This window comes from Cardiocondyla obscurior, linkage group LG16, assembly GCF_019399895.1.
Source record: "Cardiocondyla obscurior isolate alpha-2009 linkage group LG16, Cobs3.1, whole genome shotgun sequence".
NCBI classification, from domain to species: Eukaryota; Metazoa; Arthropoda; class Insecta; order Hymenoptera; family Formicidae; genus Cardiocondyla; species Cardiocondyla obscurior.
In genome coordinates, this window is record NC_091879.1 from 1,424,829 (window position 1) to 1,443,320 (window position 18,492).

General features: G+C 43.1%; 1 protein-coding gene across 1 annotated transcript in view; it reads left to right on the top strand.

The window, feature by feature from the left end:
* The first annotated feature begins 792 nt into the window (after positions 1–792).
* Positions 793–18,492, top strand: part of LOC139108890 (uncharacterized) — a 57,805-nt gene continuing 40,105 nt past the window's right edge. Inside the window, exon 1 of the mRNA XM_070667545.1 lies at positions 793–2,317. Coding sequence (XP_070523646.1) covers positions 2,198–2,317 — 120 coding nt within the window. The 5' untranslated portion in view covers positions 793–2,197. The remainder of the gene's footprint in view (positions 2,318–18,492) is intronic.

An 18,492-nucleotide genomic window follows, 5' to 3' on the forward strand; every position in this document is an offset into this window, starting at 1 on the left:
TTTTGTAACTATCTACTTTTCTACAGAAATAAATCCGCGAAAAAGGAAGACGAAGGGATTTCTTACAAAAGGAAAAGTGTTTCACTTATCCCAATGTTTATGGATCATGTACGTCGTAAGATCGTCTGAGTTAAAATTATTTTTCCACCGCAGCACGGAGGAAATGTTGCCCGGGGAATATTTTCTTTGGTTTAGAAAGGCTCTCGCGTCTTTCATTTCTAAAGTAAGATACCTTACGAGAGATAATTCGTTTCTCAAATATACTTATACATAAAAAATAACTATGGTAACGTTAAAAAACATATTTATAAATCAAAGATCGATTTCTATTTTTCTCCAGAACGTTCAATAATTCCCTCCGCAAAACGCGCGTGCGACGAGGATGCATAAAAAAAAAAAAGAATCCATCCGCGGATCGATTTCCGTCTTGTTCGTCGAGCATTTATCTCTTCCCATTAGAGTCTCGCAATTCGGAGCGTCTTTATCGCGTGATGCCGAGGTTCCGCGAGACGGCCGCAATTCCACGGCGAGCGGGGGAGTAACAGTCCCGCCGACCGTCCCATATTGTCTCCGTTTTCAGATTCCCTCACGGTCCTCCGTCGCTCTCGCGCCCACCGTCGTTATTCCTCGTTTTCCCCACTCGCTCTTTCCCTCTCGGTTCGCCCGTTCTGGCGCGTCGCGACGGAGGAAGGACGGACGTGGGTGCCGTGCCGTGCCGAGCGAGGACCAGCGCAGCCACGGAGAGCAGCTGGAACGTCAGAGTGCCCTCCGACTTCGTCGCGTACACATCCCTCCCGGAGAACCGCGGCCACCGTCGGCGACGTGTTGCGATTCGCGTTGCGCGATCGTACGCATACGCGAGCGGGTGACCGAAAGAGAGACAGAGAGAAGAGAGAGAAGGAGAGAGAGAGAGGAGCGCGAGTGGTCTACACGTCTCTCCTCCATTTATCCGTCTATCACGGTGGACACCGCCGGCTCGTGATACTGCGACTGTCCGGAGAAAGCCTGCTCGCTTTCGCAGTCGCGGGAAGGGGCCAGGGCGGAAATTGAAAACGACGGCAATCCGACCGGCGGATCGGAAGGAGAGAAACTGAACTTCATTCCGCGCGGAATTGCGGAGCTCGCCTTCGGGAGCCTTCCCTGCGATTGCATCACCGCGGTATTTCTGCCCCCGTATCTCGGGAATTATCTCCCGTGGATCTATCGGCGGAAACGTACCGTTTGATTATTGGGGATTTTACTACGAGGCGCCGGGCCGAGGGGTAAGCCCTCCGGAAGAATCGGAGCCCCTCTTTGCCGCGGATACATCCGCGGTGGAAGCACGTAGGATCTCGTAGCTATCGCCGCGCGCTTCGGCGGGCGAAGGTTATCCCATCGGTAAAACCGTTCGACTCGAATCTGTGGTGCAGTGACGTTGGTTTTTCTCGAGTAAAAAAAAAAAAAAAATCGGATTCGCGCGTACTCAAGTGGTCGGAGATAGGATGGTCATCTGGAAGAAGCGACGCTCGTAACTCTTCAGTGGCGCGTCTCGACGCGCGGTGCGCCGATTTTTCGCCGCGGGCAAAGTTTGAGGAAAATCCTGAGGCGGTGAAGGGCCGGTGGGAGATCACAAGAGAGATCGAGTACGATGCGCTGAAGGAGCGCCGATTATCGCCGGTCAAAAGCGGGGCGGCCCATAGTAACGCTCGACATTAAGTTCAATCGCTCCGGCATCGGTACGGTCAGATAGTGTAACGGCGATAAGGCGCGGCAAAGTAAGAGCGAGAGAGAGGAGCCCGAGAAATTCAGCGTCTCGTGACCGGGTTAACTGATGACTGTCACGATATCGCTATGCAGCCGCGATTAAGTGTCTCGTTGTTTCAATAAAGCCTGTCCACAGTAACGAGAGAAACGTATAATAACTTCGGATCGTCCTGAAATATCAATCGGACGGGCGATGCTCGCGGCGAGAGGTGCGAAAATAAAGAGCCCTCGTAAAAGTCTCGATTGAAACTCGTTTTCCGAGTCGACACCGGCGGAAACAGACAGATGTAAGTGAAGCACCCATCTATCCGAGAGAGGCAAGGCACATACGCGTAAAACGCATCGAGCGATCCAGTCGCAAGGTCGCGGCGTCGCGGAAACGGCCGCATTAATTGCCCGTAATTGGGCTTTCTGAGGCTCTCGCGCTTAATTAGCTCAAGATCTAACGTGAACGATGAAGTGGTGCGTGCTGGTGTTGGTATTCGCCGGTCTGACTATGGGCGACAACGCCATCGATACGAAGGTCTTCAATTGCCCGGAGCTCAATTCTCAAGACGAGATAGACCTCGACAAGGTACGTGCGCGTCGTCGTGATCGCCGTTCCCTATCCGCAAACAAACATCGGGGCGAACGAAAACGAGTATTACATTCGCGCGTCCCTCGCGTTTCCCGCTTGGACAATTTTACGGAACGAGGCGCATTGTTACGTAAAACGACTTCATCGGGAAATGCCGTTTCAATTTGTACGTTCGAAACGAAGCGCGCCGCGCGGTAAAACGCCGCTCCTGCTTCATCCCGCTTCGCGGAGTTATCTCGGAAAAGACGCGGCGAACGAACACCTTTTTATCCCGCGTAATTTTTAATATTCTTCTACAGTACATTAGTTGCATAATTACAGACTATTCTCTGCCTTCTACGTGTCTGCTGTCGAATTAAGTCGCTCGCTCGGCACTTGTCAGAAATATACCGCGTTTAGGAATGCTTGAAGAACACGTTCATTGTTTTTTTTTTGTCTTTTTTCTTTTCTTTTTCTCCGGCAATTTAATTGAAAAACGCGACAACGGGTGATAATTGACGAGAATCCGTAGTTTCTTTTCTGCAACGTGCAGCAACGTTGGTCCAGTTGTTACAGATACATAAGGTGGCGTGGCGGGATAATATATCAGGCTTTTAATATGTTCCCCGTCATGAGCATTACCCGATGCCCGCCGATAATTCACCGGTGTGTCATAAGCATCACTCGTAGCGGCCAGACATGCATTTGCCTTAATATAACTTTCGCCGGGAAAATTATCGGGGGAGAAAAATGCTTGTTGCCGTACGAGCGAGCAGCGCGGTCACACCCCGATGTCAGATAATTAAAAATCTGCCAACGTGATTTCGCGCGCCGACGCGCGGCGCATTAATTCCACATTAATTAATTATTTCGTTTAATTTTCACGTCTCATTAAATAAGGATGAGTTCTATCGATGTTATATCCGCCGTGCCAGTTTGCCCTAGCTTAACACAGTCGCCTTCGTACATTGATAAACGCGTCATAAACGTTTCTGAAATATTCATAAATATGTTCGCCGCTCGTAATTCTCTGCGATCAAAGTACGCATCTTTTTAATTCGTTCGGGAAGATCGGAAAACTGGAAATTCCGGAGTGTAATACCTACGTTCGGACGTCGATTCGAATACACTGCGCCCGATAAGTTTAATGCTAATAATGTCAACGCCGTTTCTGAGGTAACGTTCGCTTTATCAGCGAATACAGGTAACCGTGATATACAAACGAAAAAAGAAAACAGAAAGATCGTTGGAGGGCTCGTTAACTCGGTGATATTTAGCTTCGAGCTCGAACCTTTGTATTATATTCAAGCGTGTGTACAGCGAGCCCAACCCAATTTGCTTTGGCTACAAATTTTACGTATTCAACAGCTAAAAAGAGCCGGGAATGACAACGTCCGTTTTAACGATATTTATCGCACCGGCCGCAGAGAATTAAGACTTCGACAAATTAAATTTTAAGAGCGGCAGCTCATTTTTTATTTAAGTAAAAACTTAATGATTCGCGGAATCGAATTGGCGAGGTTTAGGTTTTTGCTCAAACCGATCGAGTCTCCTTCGTTAAATGATTATTTGAAAGACATGCCAGAAAGAAAATCGAAAAAACGCTAATCTTGTTACGGTATCGTTTGTATGCGCGACGTATATGTCCTCGCGCTGTATATGCATGTACATACATACGTGCACCACGGCACGTCCATTGATTAAACCAGATTTAACGGCGCTCTATGTGTCATGGCCTCAAAAAGCAGGTCAGCCGGTTCTTCCTTAACGAAAAAAAAAAAATAAAAACTAAAAAAAACCCACCAAATTTTATTTCCCCGGTTAATGGACGTGTGTGAATTTGCATTTTTGTTAGTACATGAAACGCCACTTTTGGCTCACGTTGCGCAACTATTTTCGAAGTAATAAAAACGACTTACGTGATTAAACAAACTGAAACGCACGTGAGCATCATCAACGAGATCGTTTGTCGGATCACAGCGGATGTCGAAACAATGGTAATTTTTCTTTCTCTTTTTTTTTCTTTTTTTTTTTTTTTAATTTTTCTTCAACGCAGAGGATGTGTGCGACTGTGTACAATTGGCGTTACAATTGGACGGTACAATCGTTATGGACGAACCGCATAATGGTTCGCAGTTGGGCGCAGCTTAAAGTATCGTTAATTCAAAACAATTACGAGTTCCTGGCACGCTGCCTCTACGAAGTTGTCGGACCGCTCCGGCTTATATAGTTACACATGGAGTGCATTAAGTGCCGGTCATAATTTAAACGGCCGCGTCCAAGACTTGTAATTCCAATCCCACGAGATTAGCTCGGCGCGTAATAAATGAACCACGTTTTTTTTTCTCTTTTTTTTGTCACTAGCGTATCTCCAAGTGATGCAATACGCGGCGAGAGCGTAGCGATGTTAAAATTGTTAAATCCATCGGTTAGAATGCAATCGTTCATGCAAAGAGTCATGCCAGCCGGTTAACTCGTGGACGGGATTACCGGGGTCGAGCGGTGCTCGAATTCCGGTTGTTACGAGTATTTGAATTCGGCGGAACCACCGCAATTCGTTAATTGAACTATAATGTCTCGTAATATCTGACATGCACGGATGCGGATTATCGATATGCGCCGGGTTACGCGATACGTGAGGTTATCAAAGTCGCGCCGGCGGCTCTGCATCACGCGGGGTGCATTAAGTGGTCGTTATGAATTAAATCGTCGTGTTCAAGACCCGTTATTTCAATGGAACAAGGTTACCCGCGCGGTAATATGTAGCTGGAGCCGCTGCGCTTTCTAAGTATTCGATACATTAGCGGCGATCAATAATCTTCAAGCGCCATAATTCCCCAGCCCGCGCACACACGCCTCGTCAGAGAAAATATATATACCGTAATTTTAGTTAAAAAATAATTCTCAGCCGCTTAGATATTTTGCTCGTGCCTTTAAGTTCGTAGAACTTTAACGGTGTAAAAATAATCATGTAAATTACTTTGGGAATCTTAAATAATTGATCCTGCAACGTCAGAAACTTTAATAAAATGTTTTTGTGATTTTAATTTAGCAAGTTAGAACTTTATTTTGTCTCATCAGCGCCACACTAATTGCTGAATTTCCTTGAGAATTTATATCGCGATATATTGAGTTAATTATCTCAATAATGCCGCGGATTTTAATTTGCCGAGAATGCTTTGATATTGAACGATATTTATTCACATAACAATTAAATATGTAATTATAATTTTTTAAAAAATAAGTTCCGCCAAACTTCATCAATTACTTATCACAAGTCTGAATAAATCCTGCCTTGTTAAAACTTGAAGGATAACGTACGCGAAAAAGAATGATGTTAATTCTTAACGTACACAGAAAATAAATATAATTTTTTGTTTTAAGGGTTACGAAGTGTTCGCACAAAATTGCTGCAATTAAAAAAATATTTTTTTTACTATTTTTGGCATTGAAATTATTTTAACACAGGTTTATTTTATTGCATTGTTACGTATCACCAATTTTCGAACAAACATGAATTTAATTATTTTGACTATACCTTTTTTTTTTCGATATGTAAAAGAGAGAAGGGAATGGAAGGTAGAAATTGCGATATCGTATACATATAAATTGAATATTAACAGAATTTTCCTTTCTACGACATTTCATAAACTATCTTATACTTTCGGTTGAATGGCGAGATAACGTTCGAGACACTATTCTATATCTTTCCCCATATCGCCCGCACGAGCTGGACTTGTGTTACATTATTATCAAAGCTCCCATCGTGCAGCAAGCTTTCGAGGTCTCTCTCTCTCTCCTACTCTCTCTCTTTCTCTTCGTCGTCATTCAACAGGGTTTCTATGAACTGCGTCCTACAACCGTGCAATGAGCCAAGAGAAGAAGTTCAACTCCACGATTTATAGTAGTAGAAAAATAATATCTATATTTAAGAAAAGCGGAAGGAAATAAAAAGAGTAACGGACAGAGAGGAGGTTCGCGGAAGAAGTTTGAAATAGTTTCGAGGGTGCTTCGTGTTTTATAGCCAAATAAAAAAAATTTTCTTTTTTAATCCGCGGTGAAGTCGGTGTTAAAAATAAAAATTAACAGATTGTCAGGCAATAAGAAATAGTTGATACAATTATATATTAAAATGCTAGAATTTCAAATAACCTTTTTTAATTATACCAGAACAAATCATGCGCGCGCTATTTTTCGATATAATTTCATTTTTATTACCCAAAAGAAAACCAATTCAAAAGATGTTTTACTAAATTAAAAAAAAAAAAAAAACCTGATTTGTTCTAGTCTCCTATGTTAAAAAGTTGGTGCGTTACGCATGAATTAACTTGTAAAGAAGGAAAAAAAGAAAAAAAAAATTAAATTTAAATAGAATAAAAAATATAATTATATTATATTTTTTATTCTATTTAAATTTAATTTTTTTTATTTATTTTTTTTATTTATTTAAATAAAATCATGTCGGGATTTAAACCCGGTCCACCCCCGCGCTCCTCCGCACTAGACGGGTATCATAGACGCTCGGCTAATTAGCCCTTATAATTATATTATATTATTTAGTCTATTTCAATTTTTTTTTTTTTTTTTTTGCAAGTTAATCTATCCTTGGAAATATTAATAGAACGTCCGTAATTCATATGTTTTGAGAAAAAGGAAAATTTGTATTGAGAATAATCGGTGCTATAAAAACCTATTCTTAGATTAAAAGATCCTTTGTTATGTCTAGAAAAGAAAAAAAAAGCTTATTGCCGTTTTTCCTTTTTCTTATTTTTTTTTTTTTATATTTTCACGAGACCGATTTGTTATTCGCGGAGCTGCGAGTTGCTCGTATTTCGGGCCAGTTGCTCTAGAAAAGCATGAAATAAGCCGTTCTCGTAAATGGTTCGTCTGTCGTGGGTTGAGAACGTAACGGCAAACTGCATCTGCGGTTCTTTCATTTGCAATCGCGTCGTAATGGCGAACGCGAAATCGGTGCCACGGCAGGCGTTATCTTGCTTGTTAAAAAAAAACACCCCTCAAAAAAAAAAAAACCAGAACAGAGAGAAAAAAAGAAGAAACTTTCTTCCGCGCTTTCCGTTGAAAAGGCTTTCGGTGTAAGTTTTCGCGGCGCACAATAAACCACGGTCATTTCTCATTGTGCCATTTGTATGGCGCATTGAGAGAGGGGCATTCACCGACGACATCGAAATTTATTTCCGGATTTATCCTTTAAACTTCTCGCATCAGTAATTAGCGCGGCTTAGAATTTATCGCGGCAAGTAGCAGGTGTTTGCGTTATAAGCAGCAAGATTGCGGATATTAAGATGCAGTATCTCATACCGGGACAAGTTTTAATTCGAAGGCAGAGAGGAAGCCCTGAACTTCGCCCGCCCGGAGATTAATTCGCAGCGGGCTGAGCCCTTTCATTTTTCGGAAAGAATAGAGTAAGAATGCCGTTTCCCCGAAATAAGGGTTTTGCGCGCGACAGTTTCCGCACGTGAAACGCCCGGTTATTCCGTGACGTGACTACCCGGAGAATCTTCTTTCCAAAATTAATCTCGAGTTCAAAATGTCATGAACGCAGTCCCGGAGTCCGCCGGGCTTGTACGTCTTTCCGGCTGGCAGACGTGCCGGCAGGGACGCGGATTAGTGTGTGTACGTGCAAGCTGATAATAGTGCGCAAATATGATATAACGTCGTCGCGAGAATCGTATGATATGTGCCACGACACGAGTACAATCGCGCCGTTCACCCGTCGTCGCTCCTTCATCAGCGGCACCCACCGTTCCTATTCGCGATAAACGGATAAAGCGCGCGTCCACCTTTAATCATTTTTCGATTAACTTCCGTACGACGTTCAAAAAAATATCCGGCGTTACGGCACGTGAAACAAACGGGTTCCGCTTATCCGTCGTTCTCGCTCGATCTCGCGTAGTGCGAAATACCTCAAGAGCGCGACTCGGCCTCGAAGATTTCATAAAGCGCCTCCTCGGGGCTCCCATTTATTTATGGAAATCCTTTCTAATGCCGACCGAGGGGAATCTTCCCGATCTCGCGCTCCGCCCGGCGCGGGAGGGGGGAGGGGGGGAAAAGCCTTTTCGCCTCTTGACGTGCGCGTTTCCGCACGGCCAATTTGACATAACGTTTCGTAAACCTCGAAAGGGCCCCATTCTCGTTCGGCGCGGGAGGAAACGCGAAAAGTGCGGCGTATCGTCGCGTCTGCGAGGCCAGGGGAAAGCTTTTTCTTTCCCTCCCGCGCGTATAGCTTCCCTTTTTGCCGCGGCGACGAGGCCACGAAAGCCAGTTACGACGAAAGTCTTGCGTACTGAATATAAATTATGGCAATAGCGGCGTAGAGGCGGCTTATGGGCAAGCTGTTGCAGCGCGAAATGCCACCCCACCCCATCCCCCTCCGCCGTAGCTTTTGTGCGGCGACGCATGCATTTGCACCTCCGGGAGGCGAGCGTAAGAGAGCAAGGTGGGAAAAGGAAAGAAGGAAACTTTCTCTTTCGGCCCATATCCCGTATCCGAACTTCTGGAACGAATCCTTCGTCTCGGCAAATCCCTTTGAGGTCGAATACGTATTCCGTGTGCACGTTCGGTTAAATAACTGTGTATCGCTGGCGTATTGTCTGAAGTTTGCCTTGGCACCGTGCTCCCCGAGCAACGCGTTCATGCAAAAATATGCACATCGCGATCTCCGATTATAACTTCGCGAAGGATACAAATTTCATATAAAACCATGGGGCCCTATCAATAATTCATCGGGAATACGTATCCGGCTTTAAATAAAGAGAAACGGCGCTTCGATTCCGCCGCGGCGTGTTTAAAATAAGTCAGACCTGCCTCGTGGCGTATAATGAATGTGTCATTTATCCCAAAAGATACCTCCGCGATGATAAACGACCCGCCTGTCGCGTGACGCGCACGGTGAAACGTAACAGACAGTTTCTCGTTAGTTAAACATCGAATCCCTCATCGCTTTTATTATCAATAAAGCCCGCGATACATATTCGCACCGTTACGCGAGTCCCCGTTCGACTTTCCGTCTTGTCCGCTTGTATCCGGGAGAAGCTTTTATGACGTTACGAGGGGAAGAAAGTCGCGGCTCGAAACTTTCCCTCACCTCCCGGTGTTCTCTTTACACCGCGGTCTTTTCAATTTTCCGCCGCTATTAGCGATTAACATTAATTCCGCGGAAAATACACCGACCGAATGCAAAGCGATGCTGGGCGCGCTTGGAATTACGGGCAAGCTGTTGCGGCCGTTGAATTGGCTCCAACGACGTGCCGGCGCGCTCATAATTGCGAGCATGTTCGCACTGGCAGTTTTCCACAAGGTGAAAAAGAGCCTCGGCCTTCTATTTCGTCGGGGAAAAGGGGAAGGGGGAGGGGGAGGAGAAAAAAGCAGCGGCGATATCGTTTTTCAGTTTTTCGTGTAACAGCGTTTTCCCTCGTCAAAGGCGCATCTGCTGATATCGAAAATAATCGGGCGCGCAAAAGATACGGTCGCAATAAACTGTCCGTCCGAATGCAGCCGTCAAAGAGGGATAAAGTTATGGCGTTCCGTATTATATCGCATGAAAATGTCTGCCAGTGTCAGATAATGTAACGAATAACGGCGGGCGAGCTGTGAAAATTATTGGCACTGTTTGTATATCGTATTTCACTGTCAAAGTCCACGGCAAATCGGGAGCAATCGGCGCGCGCCCTCGATAAATTTAAAAGCGAAATTATCCTGCTCTTTTGGCTCGCGAGGCTTTTATACAAGGGCTGTACTTCAGGGCTGAAAGAGTCGTAATAAATCCTACGTCTAAACGCCTTATAGTATTATAAGATAAACCCTGTGTTTACGACTCGTTAAGATCCATATTTCGGACGCGTGCGAGCGCGACAACGCCGTCATGTCTCGAGTTACGCGCAACCTGTCGCGAAAGTTGCCATTTCCACGCCATTGTCACATGCATCGGTAACTTCCTGAGGAAATTTTCCTCTTCACGAGGAAGTCGGATCCCGTTATTTCGCGCATCCCCTTTCGCGGAGTTCTTGAACAGTTTTATTCAGCACGTTGATAAGCACGCGTGTCGCGCGTCAGACGATCAGCTTACGATATTCGTGAAAATGATGGAATAATTTTATCGTGGCTGGTCGTTTTAATTTTTTAATAAATACTTGTTGCCAGAGTTTTAATACTTTAAATTTTTTTAACGAATTATTGAGAAAAGACTTAAATTTTTTTTCTTTCTTTTTTTTTTTTTCCGGAGAAAGAATTAAAGCAAACACCTTTATCGCAGCAGAAAAGAACGAGGGTTTTTTTATTTCTATTAATGTGTGCAAACTGTAATTCCGTATTTGATTACGTCATTTTTATAATAAATTTAAAAACCGTAAAAGTACAATATTACATAAAATGCAATTATATTTTATAAACTAAGAATATTATACGATTTAGGTCATTATATTTTAATAAAAATAATCATGTTGAAAATATAATTTTACCGGGATTTTCAACAATCGTATTTCAATTTCAATTGTAAATTGAAACGCGTAATTAAATATTTTGTATTCCGGACATATGTATGTCTTCGGCCGTAATAATGTATATGTAAAAAAATAATGATTTAACGCGGCAGTTATATTCAAAATATCGATAAATTTCTCACGTGACGTTTATCGGTATTAATGTAGGATTATCCTATATATTAGGACTAATATATAGGATTACTCTGCATATTAGTTTAACGTGAAGTATTACATTGCAGGATTACTGGATTACGGTATTACGCCCACCATATTGAGACAGCGAAAGTTTCTAATTTCGACCAACTTGATGTTCCCAATTTCGTCCTCGAATTCGCCGTAACTTGTTCCTTGGTTGCATCAAGTGTGGTACACACCCGCACAAATCAAATTCCGATCGAATACATTTACCCGAATCAAACTCTGATTAAATGCGTTCGCAACTTAAGTGGCTAAATCTGCTCTATTTAACTTACTGCATCAGTTACATTCGTAACTATTTTAACGTATATAACGGATCTCGGTGGCATCCAGTTCCATTCTCCGATTTCGGTCAATTAATGCTAAGCGGCGAGATCACTGCATTTTTTATTCTTAAAATCTCGCTTAATAAAAGTTCCAAATATAATACGTTAAAAATATTTATTTCGATAACATACGCGTCAATTTTATTTTCTTTAAAGTCACATAATTATTTTTTTTAATCCAAAAATATAATCGATTTGCACGCGCCTCGCATATCGGTGCCCGCGATTAATTTTCTGGGCTTCGCTCGTTCGAAAATTCGCCAAAAAATATTATTTCTCTCTCACATATATTCGCGATATGTTTACCCAGGCGGGCGGCCGGCGATTAACATAAATTCTTGTTTAAAAAGCATACGCCGGGCATAAAACAGCCACCGTCCCGTTGTCGCCGTTCGCCCTTATGTATGCACAAGCAGGCCGCGACAGCGCGCTGCAACGCTCCGGTGAATCTCTCCGCTGTAACCGCGTCCGCGAAGCTCTCCCTTTCTCGAGCCCGCGGAAAAGAATCCCAATGTTTCCGTGCCACCGGGCGGAAATGCCCGCTTCCCTTTGTAGCCCGACGATTTACGATCGATCGGGATTGCGAGGAGATTTATTAGGGGACCTCCATCCTGATCGCGCGACTTCGAACGCGCGCTCGCCGCCGCGTTTGAATAAAAGCCCGAAGGGGGAGGGCGATGAATCGATTGTCAGAAGAGACGGCGCGCGGATATTTCATATAAAATATTCCCTCAATTACATTTACGATAACACGACCGTCGTCTCAATATTGCCGTACGAATATGTCCGATTTGCGTGCCGCGGGCGACACGTGTCGGCTGTTTTTCGACTCTCGCGAGCGACGTTCGCGCCTCGTGATTCCACCGATTAAATGACCCTTGAACCGGACTGCGGACTGGCGCGGCAGTTCCAGGTACTTTCCAGTTAATAAGGGTAATCATTACACGTTATGTTACGGGGATGAGGGGGAGAGAGAGGAATCACGCAGAGTTCGAAGCGGAGTCGTTCGACAGGTAAATTTCGAAGTACTAGGGCGGATTGAGCGCGATCGTGCTCGTCGTAACTACCCGCTCCGAACAAAACGGGATACCGGGCGATTACCGCGAAATCTATTTTAAATTCGCCTTTAAAGCCGAGGAGGATCCGAGTAGTGGCTTTCCTCCGAGATTTATGACCGTCAGAGATCAGGGGAGCTCCGCGCTTTCGCGGACGCCTTCATTTAGCGGAGGGATTTTTCTTTTTCTTTCTTTTTTTCATCAGACGTCTAAAGATATCTTTTTACCTACGGACTAATTAAAATGCGGCAACGAATGTGGGGAAAATATTCCGGGAGTCTTGCGTAATTGATAATCTAGTGCGGATAGCCGAACGCGCACTTTTAATTACGGGCGATACCTCTTTGACGCTATTATTGCAATATCCAATTCAATATCCAATTCAATATCTATGATAAACCGTAACGGTCTGCACGCTGCGTCCGTAACAATTAAAGCAAACCTAATCTAGCATTTAATAGTATTGCGCAGCATGTTATTTGATTATTCAATAATCAAATATGTTAGCGCGATTATTTGATAATTAATAATTACATGATAGGATTGCTCCATCATTTGCAATAAATGTAATCAAAATACCGTTACGTGAATTCGTATATTAAAAAAAATTAAAAAAAAAATAAAACAAAAAGAACAAAAGAAAAAGGGAGGGAATAAAAGTTCATCTACACATCTTCGGCATACGATGCCCCCGGCGAAGTCTTCTCGAGAGATATCCCGAGAAAGCCCGGTACGTGCAAAAGTTTCGTTATATTCAAGAGAAACGAAAGCTGCTGAACGAACTTTTATCCCGCCGTTTGATATCCCGCGGAAAAAGTTGGGCGCGTCGCTGATCAGCTTGATAGGCTCTTACGTAATGTGTACCGGGTGAATGATCGATCGGTAGCTGTCGAATGGGAATCGAGGCCAGGAAGATGCTGCGAATAAAAGCGGCGGCAAATGTTCCGTGACATTCTGATTTAGCCATCCCGATAGCACGCTTTCCGTGCACGCACGGAAACAGCAGGTGATTCACGAAGGACAACGCGTGCGAGAAACGAGGTTGACGTGAAATGCAACGCGACGTACAAAAAAGAAAAAAAAAAAAAAGAAACAGAGCGCGAACTCCGACATTTGATTAACTTTTGCTGCGAGACGGTAACTTTTGATCAAATTTTCTTCGGCGACAGGGAAAACGAGAAAGCGCGTCGCTGCTTCTTCCTGTTCTTCCCGTGTCTTGATTGGCAATCTGGTTATCGTCGATTCCAATTTATGTCTCGCTTAAAAGTATCCATAAAAAAGTATCCATAACTAGAAATGTAAAGCGCGATAAAGTTGATAGGCATATTAATGGGGTTCGATTTTCGAGTTTCGGTTGCAGCTTATGATGTTTTCGTGCCCGAGATATTACCGTTTCTCGCGCCAGGTATTCAGTTTAACCCTCACCCCGTTTCTCGAAATGAAAGAAAATCGCGCGGACGTTTTATCTGCTTTATGCGCGACATCAAAATTTCAGCAAAACTGGGCAATCCTATTGTTTTCCGCCCGGTTAGATTTCATGAAGAATTGATGGGAACCTGCTCTCAGACAAAAGTGGGATGAGTTAAAGGATGGTATTTCGCATCGATTCTTTTCCGAGCGAGAAGGGTGGGTTCGGGAGAAAGATAGAATCCCTTTCAGCATCTAACGAGAAGCTAAATTAAAACATTACGTCGTTCGGAATGTACGTTACATAATTAATTAAAGCGTAAAATTTTTACGTTTCTAATCGCACGGGTTTAATTATAAGTTTCGCATATTTACGAATAATATCCATCGAAAATTAATAATAGTTTTAAAATTTAATGTTCATAATATAATATATATATATATTTCAACTTTGTAGTATTTCTGTTCTTCAATTAATGTCGCAAAAAGAATTACGTGATCAGTCGCTATTCTGCAAGTGTACAATCGCTTTTTCTCTTGCGCCATCGAAGCCGCGTGGAAAAATCTCTGACGAGAGTCAATTTGCGACAAACAGGGGACGACGAGAGCCGATCCGACGACTCGATTCGATAATACAGAAACGAGCTCGTGACCCGTTGTAAGACCCGCGCGCTCCGTCCGGATCTCTTACGTAAGAAAGGAAGTTTTTCAACATTTTCCAAACAGCGGTTAACTTGCCCGACTGCGACTGGGTAAGAAACGTCCCCTTTTTACCCCGACTCTGTCGAAGAGTGGTGGTGCAAAGCCCTCGCGATTCTGTCCCGATCGATCACGATCGACCCGGAAGTCCTACAGATGAGCGGGCATTGCTTTTTGTTTCACCGCCGTTTTAACACGCTCATACAAGTCGTGAGAGAGAAAGAGAGAGAGATAGAGAAAGAGCGTACGAGCGAGCAAAAAGAAAAATGTATTTCTACGTAAATGTAAAAAAAAAAAGCAATTTATTATTATACTTTGAAGTGAAGCCTGAAGAGGCTATAATATCGAACATATCGCGATGCGTGCATGCGTTTAACGAATCGCAACGCGAAGTTACACGGATAAAAACAATTTACGTTTATAAAGTCCAACATTGTTAACATTAAATATGTGCCAATAAATTTTCTATTAAAAAAAAAAAAAAAAAAAAAAAAAAGAAGTTTAATTTATATACATTTCGTAACACTTTTTCTTCATTTTACCCCGCTAGTTCTTTTTTACCAGAAAAGCTTTTCAGACGTAATTCCACGCAGAGTTACGTTTGAAAAGTCTTTTAACTTCAAAGAGAACGAACGCGGTTGCAGCCGAAATCATCAGAAGACACAGGAACAAATACGAGAACGAGAAGGAGACAGGAGATACGCGAGAATGCGCGTATCCCGGGAAATCTTTCTCTCTGAAAGCGTACGGATGGCATTAATAAAGCGGGTCGTAAGTGCATAATATACATAAGCCACCCTCGCAGTTTTCGCCCGCGGTAGAACGTTGCATTTCAAGATTGCGTCCTCGAGACAACTTCTTGGCGGTGTGTCTCCGAGGCCACGGGGCTCGTAAGAAATTTTCGGCGTGACTTTCCGCGGCGCGACCGAGAGACCCGGAGCTTTCTCGCGTCACGGCTGTTCAAGATTCCGTGGCAACCGGCGAAAATGTCGGGCGAGAACGAGGAATATTCCCCGAGACCACACTTGTGACATACCGGCCTGACGTCGCGCGACAACGCGAGCTCGCAGATGCGACGCGATCGTTATTTCATATGCACACACCTGCTTTGGAATGTGCATTCAGCGCAATGGTTTAATAGAACGACAGAAGGAGGTGAGACATGGAGAATACGTTCCCACTCTGCGCGAACTCTTTATTTTTTTTTCCTACGGTCACGGAAATTTTGGTTGAAAAATCAACGAGCGGTATACGCTTGTTAATTGAAAACTTCAGTTTCATCGAGGGTAAAGAGAAAACTTTGGGTTATTAAGGAGAGAAAATTTTCCCTGGAGCGGTTTACGGAATTTTAAATTTGACATTTAAATTCGCAGACTACGGAATTCGCGTGCAGAGAGACGCGGATATTGTTGTATTACCACATCCGCGGAAAGCCCGTCTGTGCTCTTTATAACATACGAATTTGAAAGAAAGTTTCCTCATATTTGCCCGTCATTGTACGAATGCACCGAAGGAATATGTTCCTCTGCGACAGACAGGGTGCCGAGCTCGTTTGTATTCAAGATCCGCGTTGTCTGACCCGAAAAACAAAGCGAGCAAGTCGGCGGCTATATTTTTTGAAGCAGAAGCATGCTATCGTGACATGCGTCGTCTTGTCGCGATGGGAAAAAAGAAAGAAAAAAGAAAGAAAAAAAAAAAAAAAAAAAAAAAAAAGAAAAAGAAAGAAAGAAGGAAATACACATTTTTGCAAGCTTTTCCGCGTGTTTTGGTGAAGCGTATAGCGATTTTAAATTCTACACGATCAAGATTAAAAAAATAAAAAATAAAAAATCTAATAATAAATAAAGATTACGACTTCGTGGCGTAATAAACTGGGGCATTATTTTTATTTGTCCGCGGGGAGAGGCGATAATGGGAAACACGAGGGTGAAAATATTGCTTTCAGAACTTTTACAGAAAGAAGGAGGGAACGAGAAGGGCGAGAGAGGTACGCAACGGCGCGAATGATGTAACAAATTGCATTAGTTGGTGCGACGCGAATATTTCCCATAACACATGTTAACCGGAACCACACGCCGCGAACTTAATTATTTGATTGACGCACGTGCGCACACGCTAATAACGGAGTCATACGTGCGCGCGTACGTTTGTGGCCCGGATAAACAACCGGCGGGCCAGAGGGCTGCATAATTCCACGCGAGAATAAATCCGCGAATTTGAAGAATCGTCCACTGAAAGAGCGCATTCGCGACGACACACGTACGTTTTCCGAATCATTGCGCGAAAGAAATAAAAAGAAAAAAAAGAAACAAAACGGCGAGTTTTTAGCCGCGAATTTGTGTCTCGAGCCTCGGATATTATTACGTGTGACTTTTTGCCCGATTAACTCTTCAACGTCGCAACGAAGTATTCGCACGATTCGGAATTCTCATCTCGAAGGCTGCTGTTTCTTTTTTTTTTCTCCTCCATTTTTGAGAATACTCAAGATTGAAACGGGAAAACGCGACACGCCGGTACATCGCCAGAACGAGAGTTTCTCAATATAGAATTTTTGTAAATTAGTCGAATCTTCCCCCTTCGCACGTAGAATTGTACTTGAGATGGAAATAAGAAGCTATTCTTGGCGTTTCGCGTGATAGTCGCGAACGATCTTGGCCCCGCGGTGCTGGATACTAAAATCGTCGCTTCGCACGCTTTTTCTCTTATGACTTCAATCCAATCTGCATGCATCACGCCGCGGTACATAACGTGCAGACTATGTACTTCGCGAAACTATGTACTTCTATACACGATACGTTACCCTCTTTATTACGCGAGCGGGCGAACAGGCCGACATGCGCAAACGCACAACGCCAAGTTAGCGTTTACGCATCGGTGGGTCGAAACGAAATTTAAGCGGCGCAAAAGGAAATTTAAAGAAACCAGATTCATTAATATTGACGCACAAAGAAAGCAATCGGATTCGTTATCATTTTTCGTTCTTGCTCACTTACATTATTTCTTTTTTATTATTTTTAAGCTGTCGTTTTTAGTACCTTTAAATATCTCAGTGATATTGATTTCCTTACACGCGAACCTGTATTTTCGTTAATGTAGCGCGAAAACGTGGTTTTTCACGTAAAAGTGTGGAAAAAAAATATTACGTTGAGGGAAAGCAAGAGAAAGGGAGAAGAAGCCGCAGTTTTATATTCTCGCCTCGGGTCCTAGTTTACCAGCATATTCACGTTTGATATCACGTAAACCTTGTAAATTGTAAAAGCGTTATCTTTACATGCTTTTGAAATCTCTCACAAATGGTATTCGACGTTGGGAAAAATCTATTGCAACCCCTTCCCGCCCGAAATATCTCATTTTGACTTTTTCATGAAGTAACATATCGATTTACAGTTATTTGCAAATATGAAGATTCAATATGGTTCTATTTAGATATAAATTGAACGATGTAAAATCAGAATAAATGTTGTTTTTAGTTATATATAAAAAAAAAAAAAAAAAAGAGAGAGAGAGAGAGAGAAAAAAAAATATTGAAAGTATTTTAACTCGACACCACTCGATGTTTGTACATGATATGACATTTAAATCGTTTCAATCTATGTCACAGTATTTAAAAATATTTCCCTCTTGCTCTCCTGCAATAATACTGTCAGCGTGAAACTTTTCTCGTCGATGATAACTTTTTAACCGTTTCAACTAGTAATAACGATGCGGAATTTCATAAACGATCGCGTAATTGAAGTGCATTACTGTTGTATGAATAACGAACGCCGGCGCAACCAAAATACGCTATCGCAAAATGGATAGTAGACGGTGCGTATACAGTTTGGCTTCGTAAAGAGAATATGTGATTTATTTTCCCCGGAATTTTCTGCAAATCTCGCCCGAGTGAATACTAATTGCGTTATTAACTTGAGATACAAGAGCGTTATCGTCCGGTCATAAATCCCGTTCGCAAGAAATCTCGTATATTAATACAATTTTTATTATCGTGAGTAATTACAATATTGTTA